At 40.2% G+C, this 19,649-nt stretch overlaps 1 protein-coding gene across 2 annotated transcripts in view; it reads right to left on the bottom strand.

Annotated features, from left to right (window-relative positions):
- Positions 1-16,873: 16,873 nt before the first annotated feature.
- spred3 (sprouty related EVH1 domain containing 3) overlaps positions 16,874-19,649 on the bottom strand; it is a 127,558-nt gene continuing 124,782 nt past the window's right edge. For both annotated transcript variants that reach the window (XM_051921498.1, XM_028824976.2), the window contains one exon: positions 16,874-19,057. In XM_051921498.1, coding sequence (XP_051777458.1) covers positions 18,209-19,057 — 849 coding nt within the window. In that variant the 3' untranslated portion in view covers positions 16,874-18,208. The remainder of the gene's footprint in view (positions 19,058-19,649) is intronic.

The raw sequence follows: 19,649 nt of genomic DNA, 5'->3' as shown, positions 1-19,649 counted from the left end.
GTTTTAAGGGGAGCCACTGTGTCCAGAGTATCTCTCAAGGTCACATTATAATGTGATGTTAGCTGATCTAAATTGTTTTCCACGTTTACATTTGATGTTAATTGATCTAAATGGCCTTCCACAATTACCCTCGACTTACTCAAAGTATCTACAAATTCTGAAGCAGAATTACAATCTAGATGTCGCACTGTCTTTGTTTTAATCTATGAGTGTGTTGGCAAGGGCAGGACTAAATCAAATGTAATTAAGTAGTGATCGTAAATAACTTCATTTAATGGAGTAATATTTACATTTTGAATTTCAACTTTGTAAGTTATAATTAAATCTAATGTGTGGTTATGATTATGAGTTGGACCTTTGACAATCTGACAAAATCCTACTGAATTTAACAAATAAGTAAAACATTTGCTAAAAGTGTCAGTTTCCACATCAATGTGTACATTAAAATCTCCCATCAGTACTACGTGATCATAATTTATAATCAGATCAGACAGAAGGTTGCTAAATTCAGTCATGAACAATGAATATGGCCCTGGTGGTGTGTAGACTAGCACTATAATTGTGTTGGAATCTGTTTTAATATTTAAAATGAACGCCTCAAAGGATGTAAAGTTGTCTAAATTTTTAGACGTGATTTGCATTTTGTTACAGTGAATTATTCCAAGTCCTCCTCCTCGACCAGAATCTCTAGACTTATGAAGGAACGAGTAGCCATCTGGTGACACCTCAGCTAGGGGAACAGTGTCACGTTTACTAAGCCAGGTTTCAGTGAGAAGACACAGATCAGATTTAGTACTTAATATAATATCATTTACCAAAACAGCTTTACTGCCAAGAGAGTGAATGTTCAATAAGCAGCATTTAAAACTGCATGCTTCTTTCTGAACTGGTGATATATTTTTTGTTTTAATTTGAAGTAAATTTCTATTACAGATGCCCCTGGTGGAGGGTCTGGTTTTATCCCTTGGTCTAATTATACACATTATTTTTTGGTTATCAATTAATTTAAGGTTTGTATCAAGACTAATTTACTGGATGCCCCACAACAGGGATTTTGGGGTAACAGCTTCAGGACAGTAACAGGTGGGATAAACAACAGCCTGTGTTTTAAGATCACATGACTGCAGCCTGGATGGTGCTCTAATCAGTCAACCAGGCAGTTTTGCTGCCATATTTTGGGATAATATATAAGATCCCCTCCAGTTAGTCACCATGGTATGCATTCAGCCCCCCTCTTCACAATGGCTGCTGCAAACCAAGGCGGCTACCATCTAGTGATCCAGGTGAGATAATGCCCCCTGCAGGCTGTCTCCCCTTGTCCTTCGACACCAAAGGCGTCCTGGACAGGTAACGATCCCGGTTGTCCCCCTCGATATATTGTCACATGCGTGCACATGGGGGACAGCTAAAGGGCTCGAATGAGGGTAATTCCATGCCAGACCAGGGAAGGGCAGAGTGCCTTAACCCTTTTTCTTTTTTTCCTGACGATCAGTCATGGGAAATCCCGCCTGGTCCTGGCAACATCACGTGCAGTTCCGGCCCCGATGACGTCACTTCTGGTTCCAGCCCTGATGACCTAATTACCTCTGCCTAACTGACACAAGTCTCAGTACAATAAAAAAGTTTATTTTCACAAATACCATACAAAAGTCTTTGAAAATCACCAAACAATACAATTGTTCTCCTTTTTGTCTCTTCTTCCACTCCTCCAGGTGAGCTTCTTCCACCTGACTTCAACTTGCCTGGATGAGGTTGGGTGGCTTGATTTATCTAGGATCCGGGAGTACTTACAGTGCTAGGGCATAGCCCGATGGAAGTACATTTGGGTCAAATTGAAGTCCCACAATGTAGGGATGATGGATCCCTCCAGCACCCTCTGGCAGTGTCTATGGAACTGGACAAGGCTGCTCTATGGGACTACAGTTCCCATTCTACCTTGTGGGTGTCCGCACAGGTAGTGTCACTCAGGGAGGCTGCTACCTAATGTGTCAGGGGAGCATGTAAACCTGTCAGGGTGTTTCCCCTTGTCCCTGCTGGGTTGCCAGTGTACCCATTGCTGCAATGGCATCTTCTGCCTGTCTCTTGGCTGGGGCAGGATATATGTGCCCTGTTTCTTATGCCTCCTGTCCAGGTAAGGAAACTTGCTTCATTGTAGCCAGGGTGCCCACCCACGCACGCCGTCCATCACACTGCCTTTGATGGGTAGAGTGGCCAGTGTCCATATAAAAGAAAACTGTTTTTTGATTGCTGTTAAATTGGCATTTTTATTCTAGTAAGAAAATTACTAGCAGAGATTGGGCATAAGAGAATAGAAGAAAAGATGTAGCTGGTAAACAAAGGGAAATTCCTGGTTAGTTGACAGTGCTGCTGTCAAACCCAAAAAGTGCACCAATGTGAAATCAAAGTCTAGAAAACACTGCTTAAAGCTCTGTAACTAGGAAAACTAAAGTAGAGGTTCACATGCTCAGATTCATTAGCAATGTTGCAGCATTGTAGATCCCAAAATGGCATCAGAAACAATACTTTGATCCTCATTTTCATCTGGATGGGTTCACTATCTGAAATGAGAAGGCTGATATTTTGATCAATCCTTTGCTATGATGTTCCAGCTTACCATAGCCCAACTCGCCGTCATATTGTTAGTCTACCAACTGAGATCATGAAGTTGTAAGGCCACCACAATATCACTTTACATGTCTGTCTGTCATCATACATGCATACCACATGACACCACGATGACGTCTTTGAAGTAAGTTATACACTGGATTTCCTTGCTTTTATTATGATCACTAAGTGACACTTTCAATGTCTATCTCTCCATTGCACACTTTGTGACTTGAAAACATCTGTTTTATGTAGCAGCCGTATATCATCGATGGTAAAACCATGTCATTGAAATATTTGGTTTTGCTTTAATTTTCTTGATTTCTTGTAATATTAGCTTCATGCCATTGAGAGTAAGCCACGTTGCAGTTCTTCTGCACAACATCTCTCACTTGAGTGTGAGTGTGTGGAGGTAATCACTCATTCAAGGGAGATGTATGAACTAACATTTTTAATCGTGTCATCCCCCTAGTGTTATCTCTTTGTACAGACAGAAAGGGTCACGCATGGACTGCATTTTATTTCTCTTGCAGCACAATGCAGAAACATTTTAACATTATTAAATAAACTTTTAATTTAAAACTGTTATTTAGTTTAAATTCTGCAGGAATTAGTATAAAAAGGTAAAGAAAAGTGTGTAAAGTGGAAAGGTCACAAAAATGAAAGTGCTTTGTAACAACTGTGAGTTGTTGTCCTTGGGGGCAATAAACAAAGTTATAAGACGACAACTGAAGGAGACACCAACATGGGACTGACTTTTTCAGATGCCTGTGATTTTTTTTCCGCTCCCCACATAAAACCAACTATAATGATCCCAATAAAATGATCCTACCACTTGTCAGTGGTTGATAGATTTTGTCCCAACTATCAGTGAGAGGAACTTGTGTCAAAAAACATCTTAAGAGATTCTTTCAGCTCACCTTGCTGACAAGAGTATTTGAAATAGGTGGCCAATTTTTTCAGTTGGTCCGCTGCCCTTTTCATTTTATTTCATTAAAAAGCACTTGAGGGAATCACATGTAAGCAGCACTAGTAGTAATGTACTGTGTACAGACTACAGTGAAGTTCTTACTTGCATGAGCAACCAACATGAAATACATCACCAATCTCTGAAACCACGATAAATAAACAAGAATGTATTAAAATGCATAACTCCATTTAATTTAACAAAACAACAAAAAAAAACCAAATAAACATAAATCAGCTTACCTGATGTGGTTCTTACCCCTGGCATACCTCAGCCAGGCAGCTTAGCTGGTGCACAAGATATTACTGGATGAACCGAGAGCCTCTCGGATGGATTACACTTTATAAATTTCTGCATTATAACCTCGTGAGCAGTTACATTAATAATAAATTATTTCCAGTGGAGCTCATAAGGACAGTTTAACCTGCATTTTAATCTTTTCTCTCCTCTTGCAGCATTCTGACTGGGGCAGTAAAAGGATGATATTGAAGATTCTGTAAAATTAAGTGTGTTTTTGGTGTGTACTAGAATGGGGATCAGTTGCTTGTAACCTGAGATTGGTGACAACAATAAAACAATACAATTTATGTTTGTATGGACCAAAATCACATAAGGAGTGCCTCAATGGGCTTTAACAGGCCCTTTCTTTTGCCAGCCCCCCAGCCTTGATGATTACATGGCATAGCCCCTTTACACAGCGTCACGCATGCACGTCTGTGGATCATCCTCCAGGCTCCTCTGAGGTATGTACTCCCACCTTGGGTCAACAGGGGGTGCTGCCGCTAACCTTATCCACTGTTTCTCCCTCCACACTTCTAAGAAGACACCCAGTGAGGGCCACTGACTCCATCCCTTCCAGTTTCCCCACTACATATTTCGCAGTACTCATTAAGAGAATGCACCGCCAGAAGGAGCTCTTTCCAACTGTAATTTATAAGGCTTCAGAGCTTAGAGAAACATTCTTCGAGAAGGCACTGCTTTTTGTTTGTTTATTTAGCGCCATTGTTCATGTGTTTTTTTGTTGGACTCACAGTTATTTAACAGGTTGGTATCACAATATTTTCTCTTGTGTAAACCTGCAGTTCTTCCAACAACCACAACTGTCATGTTTGGGTGTCCCTTCCCATCACCCTGACCCAGATGAAAGGGCACTCCTGTTGACATTAAATCTGTCATATAACATTTTCATAACTGCATTATGATTAGTGATGAGTGAGACAGTTCATGCAAAGTTGAAATCAGCAGAGACACTCAGTGTTGGTGCTGTGCAAAAAAAATTGTGAAAAAAATTGCATTTCACTTTCAGCAAAATTCATGCCACTGACCCAAAAAGAAAGGTTTTTAGTTCTTCTCTGAAAGCATTTTTCTGCATTAATTCTGTATGTGTCTGCCTCTCATTTAATACTGAAGTTAACATCCCCGCTGAATTAAAAATCATTGTTGGTTTGCATATACCCATCTAGAAAAAGGTAATCCTAAGGACCAGAGGGTTAGCAGCAACTATGCAAGTGTGCCTTCCTGGGTAAAATAAGCAGCATATCACATTTTGAAAAACATACTGCACTCCTTTTTGGTGATGTGAACGAGAGGCATAAATAGAATTGATTTTACCAGTGTGGTACGGATTACGTGTACGCAACTGCAGAAAAAAACACAGGTAAACACAAGGCTTTAAGGTGCAATATTCATTGCTTTCCACCCCAAAACCTTTATTGAGCTTCACATTTCTCAATTGCGAAACAAATTTTAGCAAAACTATATACGAATTGAATCTCACCTTTTTCGCTCATCACTAATTTCAATATTCTTCATGATTTTACCTTCACATCCACCAAAGGTAGCATCACTTCTGAGCACATGTGCCCATACACTAATGGCGTAAGAATCTTTCAGAAATAACAGTCAACGACAAATTGTGTCCAATCTGATTTTTTCTATTTGATTACTTCACCTGAGATGGTGGTTGCACTATCACTTCTTAGTATTTGGACTTAAATATTGATTACAGGTTGAGGTGCCTTCTAGGCAGAGTAGACATTTTTTTTCTGCACTGCAGTTGTCTTGTGAATACTGGAAGGGTGATGACTGTCTGCTCCTCTGTCAGTGATGAAAATGATTACTTTGCCTAAGAGCAGAGGATCGAGTCTGAGTTTCTGAAGCAGTAAGTACTGAATGTTTCCACCTGTCTTTGAAGTGCTATGCTCAGATGTTATTCCAAAAAGCATTCTACAGACAAACTCATAGTTTTCATAGGCATAAAGTTTTGTTTTAGCTCTCTGTACAACTATAGATTGCCACAGCAAACCCACAATTGCCTACGATAGGTGTGATTTCATTCACAACCACTATACCATCTCACTTACATACCATGATATCACTAAGCATATTACCTAACACACAATTTCTGTCTGCTGAGCAGACCAAGTATCACATAAATTCAACAAAACATTTGCCAAACTCCATGTCACCTTCCCAAAAATGCACATAAAATCCAAACATTGTTAGGTTATATAAATTTTTAGGTCTTTTGACAATTTTGTGCTTGCGAATGTTATCCATATTTGTGAGTGATGCCTTCAACTGGAGGATGCTGACTTATACCCACACACATTACAGTAAGCAAACAACAAGCGGTTGACTTTCTCATTAACCACAATTGAAAATTGACTGCATTTTAACGGATTTCTTTGGATTAGTGTTATGGCTTTAACAGTCAAGTGCAGCTAAAAATGATATAGGTTATCTCTTTTGAATCAATGCAACAGCTATAAAACAAATGGTTGCATTTGAGTTTCACATTTTTATTCTTGGACCACCCTCCTGCAAGCGGCACTAAAATTACTTACCCTGTCGAGTAATTCATGTCTCTAAACTGAAGCCTGACAATTGCCCAGGCATCTGTCCATTATGAATAAGGGATTGAGATCCAGTCAAAAAGGGTCTATAAGGCCAGTGGGATTGCTTTACCTTTTGACTTGATGTTTTGAACTCTCCTTTATTCTCCCCTTCTCGTATTATTAGCTAATTTAACAAAACACCTCTTTAAGCCACTTTAGGACTCCTTGAAGTCATTCTGAGTTTAAGGACAACTTGTGAATGCCCTCTCCAGCCTCCATTATGCACTCACATATGTAGCCTCATGTCACCCCAAATGGGAGGGCTGTCCTTTTTAGGTCACTACAACACACTCTTGTAGTGCTAACATAGAATGTATTTACTTTACTTTATTAGTTTGTCTTCTTTGTCTCTGTTGTGTCATCCTAAATGTGAACTATTTCTCCTTCTGAGCATATATAAAATTGGAAGGAATGAGAGAGACATTTTTGGCAGACTAGAATAGTTAAGACCTTTGTGCAGGAAGGCTATTTGCAGTGATATCTGTTTGTCATGGTGATAGCCACCAAACTAGAGTTAAATTAGGAATGTGAAAAAAAAAAACAGCACGAAAGTGCAAAACAAAGCACAAAACTTTACTGTGGACGTAGTCTCACTGACCTGCACATATAATATGTATGGCTGGAGACAACCGTGAGTGAATTACTGACGTACTGACGTCATCTTTGCAAACGAAAGAGAAGCAGCTGAGAGTTTTTGAATTCTATGATGTCAGAGTTAATTAAAAAGTACATTTTGCTCCTACAAACGTTGTGTTTTGTTTGCTGCTAAGAAGCCATGTGGGAATTTTAAAAGCTTTTTTCCTTTAGAAGGGTATTTTTGCTTTTTTTTGCATGCACAGGAGCAAAAGCTGCTGTATGTCTGGGGAAGTGTTTGAAAAAATTATTTGTTACTTGCTACTTATACATGTTCTTGTTATTTTAATTCAAATTAGCAACAGTGAGGCAGGGCAGTAAGCAACAGTAGCTGACACTGGCATCTCTGTAAGTAAATAGTTGGCATTGTAGTAAGTAACAGAAATGACTCCTTAGTGGGGAAAAAAAGGGCAGCGGCTGACTTCAAAGTGGTAAAGAGAAGGGCTCAGCAGTATGTAAGCAGGCAGCCACCATTAAGGCACCAATCAGGCACAAGCGGCTGTAGCAGCAGACAAGACAGTAACAAATGAACTAGCAGCAGATATTCAGTAAGCAAGTTTTTCTAGATTGAACAATTTTTAGTGGTCAAAAAAGTAGTGCAGTTAAGAGGGCAACAGTGCAAGAGTTAATTAATATGAAGGATTACAAATGGTGCAAATGGAGAGCTTTCAAGTAAGGAAGCACAAAATCAGGAGAACAGACTGAGAAAAGTAAAGGTAACCTCATAGAAAGAAAACAGTCAAGGTGGAGAATATTACAAAAGCTTAAGGGGTCATAAGGTATAAAATAACTGTAGCAGTTCTTTAATTTACTTTCTTTGGCTTCATTTTTTAGTTTTACCATTTAAGTTAAATCATCTAATTTTAATAAATAAAAAGTTAAGGGAGATTTAGAAATCCTAACTCAAATTTTAATAATGAGGCCAGTGCAATGCAATTCCTGTTAGATATTGGACTTTTTAGATGATGGCTATCCTTCTATCAGGGCTACATCTGCAGCAGATGCCAGCTGATACAGCACCTCAAGCTCAGGGTCACCGAAATGGAGGAGGAGTTGTCTGGCCTGCGTTGTAGTAGAGAATTGATGAACCTGGCTCATGTGTCCTTTAGAGAGAAAGTGTGCACCCCTAAGGTGGTGTGGGAGGAGATTCCAGACCAGACAGGTAAAAATAACTGGGTAACGGTCACAAGAAGCAAGGTGAAAGGTGACAGTACACACTGTCCGGGGGGAATCAACCCCAGAATTGGAAGTGTCAAACTGTTTTCAGTTCCCTGCGGAACAGAACGGTGTCTCTGAAGATTCTGAGGTCGTAGGCAGGAATAAGGTGCCCCAACGGGCCTCCTCAAAACCAGTTCCCAGAAAGAGAGGGGTAGTGAAATTTGGAGACTCAGTCATTAGGGGGATTGAAATGCAGGCTTGCTCCAGAGACAGAGAGTCTCACACAATGTGTTGCCTTTCGGGTGCCAGGCCAGGTTTAGAACTGTATATGGAGGTACTAACAATAGTATAAAAATAAAAATGCATACTAATGTAAATTATAACTCAATGTTTAAATACAAAAGTAAAATGTGTAACACCTTAAAAATAGCTTGCTTAATGCTAGAAATATCAAAAATAAAACAAGTGAGTTGGAGTTATATGTAGTAGAGTATAATTTAAATACTATTGCAAAAACAAAAACCTGATTAAATAACATTGATGGGGATGAGTATAACATAGAGGGATACACATTTTTAAGAAGACCAGACAGAACAGGAAGGGAGGTGGGGTTGTTGTTATGTCAAACAGAATTTAAATACAAGTCCTCTTCAACTGAATTGAGTTCAATCTTAGTGAGGACACGTGACTTTGTCTGGAAAGCATTAGGAAAGAGGCCTCACTCCTAGTGTGTTATAGACTGCCCAATGCAGACAATAATTTTTAATGCACATCTTTTTTTGTAATATAAAAAGGCAAGTTTATAGGGGATTATATATAGTCATGGGGGACTTTAACTACCCAAATATTAACTCGGATAACCTTGCAAATAGCAGATTACAGAGAAGGAGATTTTAGACATAATCAGTGACTGTTTTTTTAACACAGTGGGTTAAAGCACCAATGTGGGGGGAAGGCTGTCCAGATTTAGTATTTGTAATAATTAGGATAGAATTGAGGGTGTAGCAGTGATTGAACTACTTGGGTCAAATGACCATAATACAGTGTTTTGGAAGAGTGCAGGTGCAAAGACTAAAACTGTTCAAGTTTAATTTTGGCAGAGCAAATTATGAGCATATGTAGCAAAATCTAAGGAGGGTGGACTTGGATAACCTTGTAAGTGTGGAGGACAGTCGAGGAGCAGTCGAACTCTGCATTGGGTTATTAAAGAGTTGAAAAGGAAGCTGCAAAGGAAAAAAACACAGTTGTATAAGGTTGTTTAAGACTAATAACTTCAATGTGAATCACAGGGTGTATGAGACCATGAGAGCAACCATTAAGAAGAATATCAGGGAGGCTAAAAGTCAGTTAGAGAGGAATAGAGCAAATAAGGCAAAATAGGACCTAAAGAGATTCTTTCAGTATTTTAGTAGTAAATGAACAGTCAAGGAGGAGGTGAAGTGCATCAGAAATAGTAAAGGGGGATTAAAAAATCAGACAATGAATTTGCAGACACTCTATACTTGCTTTTTTCTGAGGCCTTCACATATGAGGAAGTGGATAACCTCCCAGCAGTAAAAGGGACTACTAAGGAGGTACTGAGAGTTTTTGAAAATTGTAGAGGGAGAAATACTGCTCAGATTAAATGGGCTCAAATCATAACAAATCAGCAGGACCAGGTAATATTTACCCTCACGTTCTTAAGGAGGTTAATTGAGTACATACAGTTAGTCCATAAATATTTGGACAGAGACAACTTTTTTCTAATTTGGTTCTGTACATTTACCACAATGAATTTTAAATGAAAATACTCAGATGCAGTTGAAGTGCAGACTTTCAGCTTAATGTCAGTGGGGTGAACAAAACGATTGCATAAAAATGTGAGGCAACTAAAAGCATTTTTTTTAACACAATCCCTTCATTTCAGGGCTCAAAAGTAATTTGACATTGACTCAAAGGCTATTCATGGGCAGGTGTGGGCAAGTCCGTCGTTATGTCCTTATCAATTAAGCAGATAAAAAGCCTGGACTGATTTGAGGTGTGGTGCTTGCTGTTGGAAGATTTTTGCTGTTAACAGACAACATGCGGTCAAGGAGCTCTCCATGGCAGGTGAAAGAAGCCATCCTTAAGCTGCGAAAACAGAAAAAACTCATCCAGAGAAATTGCTACAATTTTACGAGTGGGCAAAATCTACAGTTTGGGTACATCCTGAGAAAGAGCAAGCACTGATGAATTCAGCAACGCAAAAAGAACCTGGACGTCCACGGGAAGACAACAGTTGTGGATAATCGCAGAATCATTTCCATGGTGAAGAGAAAACCCCTTCACAACAGCCAACCAAGTGAACAACACTCTCCAGGGGGTAGGCATATCGATATCCAAGTCTATCATAAAGAGAAGACTGCAGGGAAAGTAAATACAGAGGGGTGCACTGCAAGGTGCAAGCCACCATAAGCCTCGAAGAATAGAAAGGCTAGATTGGACTTTGCTAAAGAACATCTAAAAAAGCAAGCACAGTTCTGGAAAAACATCTTTGGACAGGATGAAGCCAAGATCAACCTCTACCAGAATGATAGGCAAGAAAAAAGTATGGAGAAAGGTGTGGAACAGCTCATTATCCAAAGCAATACCCCATCATCTGTAAAACACGGTGGAGGCAGGTGTGATGACTTGGGCGTGCATAGTTGCCATGGCACTGGACACTAGTGTTTATTGATGATGTGACACTGGACAGAAGCAGCTGAATGAATTCTGAGGTGTTCAGGAGACATACTGTCTGCTCAAATCCAGCTCAATGCAGTCAAATTGATTGGGCGGGTGTTTTCATGATACAGATGGACAATGACCCAAAACATACAGCTAAAGCAACCCAGAGTTTATTAAAGCAAAGAAGTGGAAAATTCTTGAATGGCCAAGTCAGTCACCTGATCTTAACCCAATTGAGCATGCCATTTCACTTGTGAAGACTAAACTTCAGACAGAAAGGCACCACAAACAAACAAGCAACTGTGAAAAGCCGCTGCAGTAAAGGCCTGGCAGAGCATTAAAAAGGAGGAAACCCAGCATCTGTGATGTCCATGAGTTCAAGACTTCAGGCTGTCATTGCCAGCAAAGGGTTTTCAACCAAGTATTAGAAATGAACATTTTATTTCCAGTTATTTAATTTGTCCAATTACTTTTGAGCCCCTGAAATGAAGGGACTGTGTTAAAAAAATGTGTTAGTTGCCTCACATTTTTATGCAATCGTTTTGTTCACCCCACTGAATTAAAGCTGAAAGTCTGCACTTCAACTGCATCTGAGTTGTTTCATTTAAAATTCATTGTGGTAATGTACAGAACCAAAATTAGAAAAAAGTTGTCTCTGTCCAAATATTTATGGACCTAACTGTATATAAACCCTTGACACATATTACTATGAAGTAAGGAAATTCCCAGGGACTGGACAATGGCAAATATTATCCTGTTATATAAAAAGGGTGACCGGGCTGATTCAAACAACTATAGGCCAGTAAGCATAATATGCATCACTGGTAAAATAAAGGAAAAAATTATTAAGGATAAGACTGAGCAACACATGGCAAGAACAGATAGTCTGGACTCAGTAGAGGGAGGTCAGGTTTTACCAGTATGCTGGAATTCTATGACGAAGCAACAAAAGAGTACGATCAAAGTGGAGCATATGATATTATTTATCTTGAATTTCAGAAAGTATTTGATAAGGTGCCCCATGAGAGCTTGGGCATCAAACTAAAAGAAGTGAGAGTTCAGGGTGTTGTAAGTAGACAGGTGTAGAATTGACTCACAAACAAGAAGCAAAGGGTGGTGGCATGAGGGACCGTATCAGAATTGGCAGATGTTAAGAGTGATGTTACACAGGGGTTAGTGATGGGGCCACTGCAATTTTTAATATATATATATATATATAAATGGTTTGGATACAAATATAAGTAACATTTGTATTTGCAGATAATACCAAGATAGGTGGATTGTCAGATAATCTGGAATCTGTTGAATCATTACAGAGGGACAGCATACAGGCTTGGGCAGATTAGATTTAAATGTTTTACATGTAGTGTGTAAATATGTGATGTTTGAATACACAATGGGGAGTCTGAAAATAGACACTGGACCCGACACTATAACCCGTCAGAAGTCATTAAGGAGTCATTAAGAAGGATAACAGAATGTTAGGTTATATAGCATGATGTGTAGAGTACAAGTCACAGGAGGTTCTGCTCAGGCTTTATAACTCACTGGTGAGGCCTCACCTGGGGATCTGTGTGCAGTTTTGGTCTCCAGGCTATAAAAAGGACATAGCAGTCCTGGAAAAAGTCCAGAGAAGAGCAACTAGGCTAATTGCAGGGCTACAGGGATGAATTATGAGGAAAGATTAAAAGAGATGAGCCATTTCAGTTTAAGCAAAAGATTAAGAGAAGACATGATTGAAGTCCTTAAAATTATGAAGAGAATTAGTGCAGTGGATCGAGACTGTTACTTTAAAATTAGTTCATTAAGAACATGGGGGTACAGTTGGAAACGTGTTAAAGGTAAATTTCAAACAAATATTAGGAAATTTTTCTTTATACAGAGAATATTAGACACATGGAATAAGTTACCAAGTAGGGTGGTAGACAGTAGGACTTTCAAAACTAAACTTGATGTTTTTTTAGAAGAATTAAGTGGATTGGAGAGGTAAGCTTTGTTGGGCTGAATGGCCTGTTGTCGTCTAGATTGTTGTAATGCTCTAATGAATTTTGCCCAGAACTAGGTGGTAACATTTAGAATGCTCACTGAGTGTCACATTTCCAAACAAACCCAATGCCTCATGTAGGCTGCACTCAAACTAGGGACAGTGATTTTGAACAGCAAACAGCAGTGGTGCTCTCATTCACCTGGTCCAACAGACAGCAAGCTTCTGATTATGATAAACTGTTTATAGCCAAGAAGTCTAGAAAAAAGACCTCTAAACATATAAATGTGTGTTGCATGTGTAGAGAGCACATTCTACAGGTTAAAAATCAACATAATCTGTTGGAAGCGATAACCCTTTCTGTAACATCAAACTATACATTGATATTTGAAGACATCAGTGGTAAAAGTGAATGATACATTATCACAGGCATGGACAGTACTCTCTGTTGTTCACAGTGTCACATACATGTGCCTGTGAGACAACTTTAGGGCTTGTCAACTTGTAATTCCACTCTGAATCAGGGGTTGGCACTGCCTTGTAAAACTGCTTGTATCCTTCCCTCTGCAGATCTGCAGATCCAACATTTTGAGGGCATATAATGTCACTTCCAGTTCAGGGGCTTCTGGAACCACTTCTTCTGCCTCATCTTTCTCCACTCTAAATTAAGACACGAGTCTGTGAAGCCATTTCTCACATTACATGGTTAAATCATGTTTTTTATTTTGTTCCATAATATATGGGGTTTGCCTGAGAGTCAACCAAACCTTTATCACTGTTTCATTTACAGTGGCGTAGTTGGCAGGATTAGGCAGGGAATAATGAGTGTACCAGTTGACCTCACCATGATGGCTGCCACCTTATTGGAAGGAGGTGATGGCCCTGCTGGCTCAGGTCATGGATAACCAGAGACAGCTCGAAGAAGAGCGACTAGGGCAGTTCTTCAGAAGTTATGTGCCTTCAGAACAGCCCAGATACTTCTTTCAATTCATCCTAAAGAATCCTAACCCTAACCCTAACCCTCATCTATGAACGCACTGCAACCTGCCATGATATAAAGTTTGCACACTCTATCAATAGGAGGTTAAAAGACTGCTTTAAGAAAGCTATTAATGAAAAGCCATAGGACATGCAAATTTCAGTACTCAAAACACCCGAATCAATAATTTTGCTTAATGACACAATAAAAGCATGGATGGGGCTGCACAACATCCTTCTTCTGACTGCACATTTAAACAAACAACTAAAGGAAGTTAACATTACTAATAAGAAATTTAAATGTGATGCCACAATATAGCCGGCAGCGTTTTAACATGTTGTATATCCATATTTCACATTGCTTATCTACAACCCCAATTCCAATGAAGTTGGGACGTTGTGTAAAATGTAAATAAAAACAGAATACAATGATTTGCAAATGTTGCTCCAAAACCTGTATGTACCGTTGAGCATTAATGGTGCCTTCACAGATGTGCAAGTTACCCATGCCATGGGCACTAGCACACCCCCATTTCATCAGAGATGCTGGCTTTTGAACTTTGTGCTGATAACAATCCGGATGGTCCTTTTCCTCTTTGGCCTGGAGGACATGACGTCTATGATTTCCAAAAACAATTTGAAATGTGGACTCGTCAGACCACAGTACACTTTTCCACTTTGCGTCAGTCCATCTCAGATGAGCTTGGGCCCAGAGAAGCCGGCGGCATTTCTGGGTGTTGTTGATATATGGCTTTCGCTTTGCATGGTAGAGTTTTAACTTGCACTTGTAGATGTAGCGACGAACTGTGTTAACTGACAATGGTTTTCTGAAGTATTCCTGAGCCCATGTGGTAATATCCTTTATAGAACGATGTCGGTTTTTAATACAGTGCCGCCTGAGGGATTGAAGGTCACGGGCATCCGGTGTTGGTATTCGGCCTTGCCGCTTATGTGCAGAGATTTCTCCAGATTCTCTGAATCTTTTGATGATATTATGGACAGTAGATGATGAAATCCCTAGATTCCTTGCAATTGTACGTTGAGAAACGTTGTTCTTAAACTGCTGGACTATTTGCCCACGCAGTTGTTCACAAAGTCGTGAACCTCACCCCATCCTTGCTTGTGAGTGACTGAGCCTTTTGGGGATGCTCCTTTTATACCCAATCATGACTAACACCTGTTTCCAATTAACCTGTTCATCTGAGGAATGTTCAAAACAGGTGTTTTTTGAACATTCCTCAACTTTCCCAGTCTTTTGCTGCCCCATCCCAGCTTTTTTGGAACGTGTTGCAGGCATCAAATTCAAAATGAGTGAAGATTTACAAAACAGCAATAAAGTTTATCAGTTTGAACATTCAATATCTTGTCTTCGTAGTGTATTCAATTGAATATAGGTTGAAAAGGATTTGCAAATCATTGTATTCTGTTTTTAATTACATTTTACACAACGTCCCAACTTCATTGGAATTGGGGTTGTAAAATCTATTTGTTGCTGTTATGTCATATAGTAATGCAATAGTCAGAATAACTGAAAAATATAGTAGCTGTGGTAGTGTAGTGGCGATGTTGTGCAAGACGAGGGTGACTGACATATAGAGAGATCAGTTGATGTCACCAGGAGATGCATTGCTCACAGAGACTGATTCTGCACAGTTGACTAAAGGAGTTCTCCATTTAGGTCACAGTGCAAGTGCTTGCCTCTGAGCTAGAAACTGTGGGGTCGCGACTTGTTTTTGACAGTTCACCAAACAGCAAATCTCTTCTTTTGTGTGTGTCCGTCTCCTCTGTTGCAATGCTCATTAGAATGTACAGTACAAATTAATCCTTAAGCTTCAGTCATCTTGAGTTACTGAGCTGTTAGTTTCTTATTTTCTGTCAGCCTCAAAATCATTTTTTAGTTTTGTTTAAATCTCTGCCTGAAACACCAAGCTGTTTAAAACGCACAGACTTGGAAATTAGGTGAAGTTGTTTTAGACAGAAACCCTGCAGGTATAGTCTTTGCAGCAGAAGATTTCACTACTATTTACGAGAAACACGTCTGGCTCTCTGAGTCTACTGTGGATCTAACAAACGTGGACTATCTTGGACCAGAGGGAAGATTTCTCACTTGGATATTGGATCACCTTTTGTTTTGGAAGTGACCACCTCGAAGAATTATCCAACATGGCAATTGTGGGCTGAGGATTCATAGCAAGAAACTGTAGGGATGGTTGGTGGATCGAATAATTGGGGGAGTTGTATTAAATCTTTTTTACTTGGGGATAGTACATCTAAAGACAAAAAAGACTACCACTCCATGTAAGAAGTGACAAACTTCGTGGACATTGTGTGTTGTTTATTGTCTAGGATTTTTCCATATGTGTCGTTTGTATATTGTAGGTGTTGGAGATGAGGGTTATGTATCTGATTGTTGTAATTTGTTTTTTGTGACTTGTATATAACTTTTTATTACGTTCTTGTTCTCTGCTTTGTCTGTATTACTGGGTCATTTTCTTAATATTGAAATATCCACCCATCCATCCATTATCCAACCCGCTATATCCCAATACAGGGTCACGGGGGTCTGCTGGAGCCAATCCCAGCCAACACAGGGCGCAAGGCAGGAAACAAACCCTGGGCAGGGCGCCAGCCCACCGCAGTATTGAAATATTCTCCTATTTAATCTGTCCCACACAGGAAGGGGTCTTAGAGCAGTTTAAGGTTGGCTTGTGATCTGAATAGAATACATAACTTAAAAGGTGGAGATATTACAGCGGCATTGTCCAGGATAGGACAGACCATTACGCCCTTCTGCACATAAGCGTTGTCAATAGACCCAAAATAAAACCCATATAACAAAAGTACAGCCTGAAAACACCTCATCGAAGGCATTGCAGGGGGCCATGAGATGGTCAAGCAACCCTATACACCATCATACTGTCTGAGTACATGAAAAGGTAAGAAAATAAAATAAATTTCATTCATAGAAATAATAAAATTCTGTAACTTTAATTTAAATACATTGGGTATAATTGACAAAGCAATCTGACTTTAATTAAGCCCAGTTTGTTTTAATTAACATTAAAAATATAGAAATAAATATCTTTATTAAAATAAACCGGGTTTAATTAACATACTAACAGACTTGATTCAAAATAAGCAGGCTTTATGTTCGTCAAAAGGGAACTTTCCTCGACAAAAACAAAGACCACTTGTTACAGATGAAGCCAGGGTTTACACTGAAGGGTCTGTCCTGTGAATGAAAGAAATGAAACAAGCACAGGATCCAAATGTCGAGGAGTACATCTGCTATCTGTTTTAATGTGGATTCTCAGAAAATAAAAGCACGAAGGAGCTGTACACCTTGGGTGCGCCCAGCCTGAGAACAGGGTGACGAAAGCTTCAGTCCACCAGATCTTGGACACAAAGTGAGACCCCCTGAGCCCACGTGGTCACAACGATGGGGCCAGTGAACAATATCTCGCACAAAGTAAGACTTCAGTGGGGAAAAATATACCCAATAAAATAAATAAGAAAGCGAGATAGATCTGTAAAAACAAATAAATAGAAATGATCAAATTAAATGTTAAATAAATAAGGCAATTAACAAGCAAGTCCTTTTCAAGGCAATTAACAAAAATAATAAATACTTATTAAATTAGTGCATGATTAAAAAATAATCAAATTAAATTACTCAGTAGACCATATATAAATAAATAATTCAATAAATAGTTGATTCAAGCGGTTAACAAGTAAAACGACAAATTAGACTGATTGGTCAGGAGATTCACATGCCCACAGTGGTGGCCCTAGGCTGCAGCCAGACAAAGCTGCAAAGACCTGAAATTCTTCACCTCTTTAACACATGGACGTTCACTGTCCAGCTGCAGCAAGTGTATGAGGGGTGGGGTTCAAGGGAGTATGGATTGGCATTGCCTAAGCGCGTCGATGGTGGCGGCCTCATTGCAGTTGGCAGGCGGGCAGATTCCAGCAGCCCACCTGTGGAGTACTGAGGGAGGGGGAGGGTTAGGTGCTGTTGCTGACCTGTCCACTTCTGCAGCCGACCAGCGGAGAACATAAGGAGATCCCTGCAAGACATGTGACCCTCTTACCTTTCATAAACTTTCAGGAAAATTGAAAGCTCTAACAAATGCAAAGTTGAATTGTATGAACAAAGGGCCTTAGCACTCTGAAGACAAGGAGACGTAGAGACTTGTACAATCCTTCAACCCACCCGACAAGAATCTTCAGGACTCTCCTGTAGGAGCTTTCAAGAGTCTGGGGGGTCCAGTCTTGACAGTCCTTTCCCAGCCTGCACTACTCTCACCGCACAGCCTTGTGCTTGCCACCGCAGCAGCCACATTTCTCACCACAGCGCAGGCAAGCCCTCAGGGGCAGATAGCAGCACATACATGGCACCAAAAGTGAGAGCGCCACCAGCGCCAGCCAGCGGGCACAGAAGTGTGGATGGGTAGTGTCCTCACAGGAGCAGGGGTCTGAGAACTCCCCTTCAGAGTCTGACATACAGTGGTAGAGCATGCTCTCTGCACACCACATGCAAGACAGCTGGTGAATGCAATGTTGCATGGGGTCTGGGGCATCCTGGCATTGCCCACGTCCATTCTCCTCATCACTGAAAACGTCCCTACAATAAACACATCTGGAGGGAGGGCCCCCAGAAATGCTGCTTTCCTCTTCACCTGCAATGACCGACCCCCCCACCCTACTGCCCTTGGTCCTACATCCCACAGCTCCTGATATGGCACCCCCATGAATTCGGCAATGGGAGGGAGACCCAGATCCTCTGCTGCTTGATCCCATTTTTGGGTCCTTGAGCCCAGCTTCAAGTCCAGTGCTAGGGCAGTGATGGTGGTGATGCAGATGATGTGAAGGCGTAGTGTGACTGGGCAGCCCACTGGTCCCATGCTTCCCCTTTGTAGAGGCTGACTCACTGCTTCCTTTTTCAAAGTGGACAACACACAGGTCAATCTTGTCTGGATCCTGGGTGGAACTGACTGGTTTCTGCCCCTTCCGCTGCACTGCAGCCCTCCTGTAGTCTTCATAACCTTTGGTTACCCACAAGTCTTTGCAGGGGTTGATGCTCTCCAGTTCTTCCTCGTCATGATAAGAGAGAGCTGAACCAATGACTCCTTGGTGTTGCAGTGGCCTGATCTACATTGGGAAAAGAGACAACTGGTTATAAAAAGCATGCACACATTGGACTTGAGTAAATACAGTAACATCTGCCCCCATCACACGCCTCTAAACGTATATGAAGAGTATCTGCATGGTGTAGGGTGACCAAATGTCTTGTAGTTCCAGACACAGTACTGGAAATCACTCTCAAACTAGGCATCTTCATACATTTGTAAAAAATATTTAATTAGTCCTATACAGTATTTTACAAATAACTAAGGCTACATTCACAATGAAGCTCAATTCCAATTTTGTCACTAAATTCAAGGTGACGTAGATAATATTATATGAAGTATTAAGTCTGATACAGATATATGTGACATATGAGATGGTAAACACATCATCTGAACACTTACACTTCCTAAGTAATCTCATGTCAATGTTTTTGAGACATTCATCATAGGTCTGTGTTGAAAATCAAGATGGTACTGACTTAGTGTGTAAATGTAAATAAAGCAAGATGGCAGACTAAACATGTCCCAGCCAATACAGTCCAATTGATACATATTTTCTGACAGAAACAGCTCACTTCAGAAGTGTATTGTTACAAGAGCATTTTGCAGATAGA

The sequence above is a fragment of the Erpetoichthys calabaricus genome, chromosome 18, assembly GCF_900747795.2.
Source record: "Erpetoichthys calabaricus chromosome 18, fErpCal1.3, whole genome shotgun sequence".
Lineage (NCBI taxonomy): Eukaryota > Metazoa > Chordata > Cladistia > Polypteriformes > Polypteridae > Erpetoichthys > Erpetoichthys calabaricus.
Note: the sequence above shows the minus strand (reverse complement) of the source record. Positions and strands in the feature narration are given on the sequence as shown.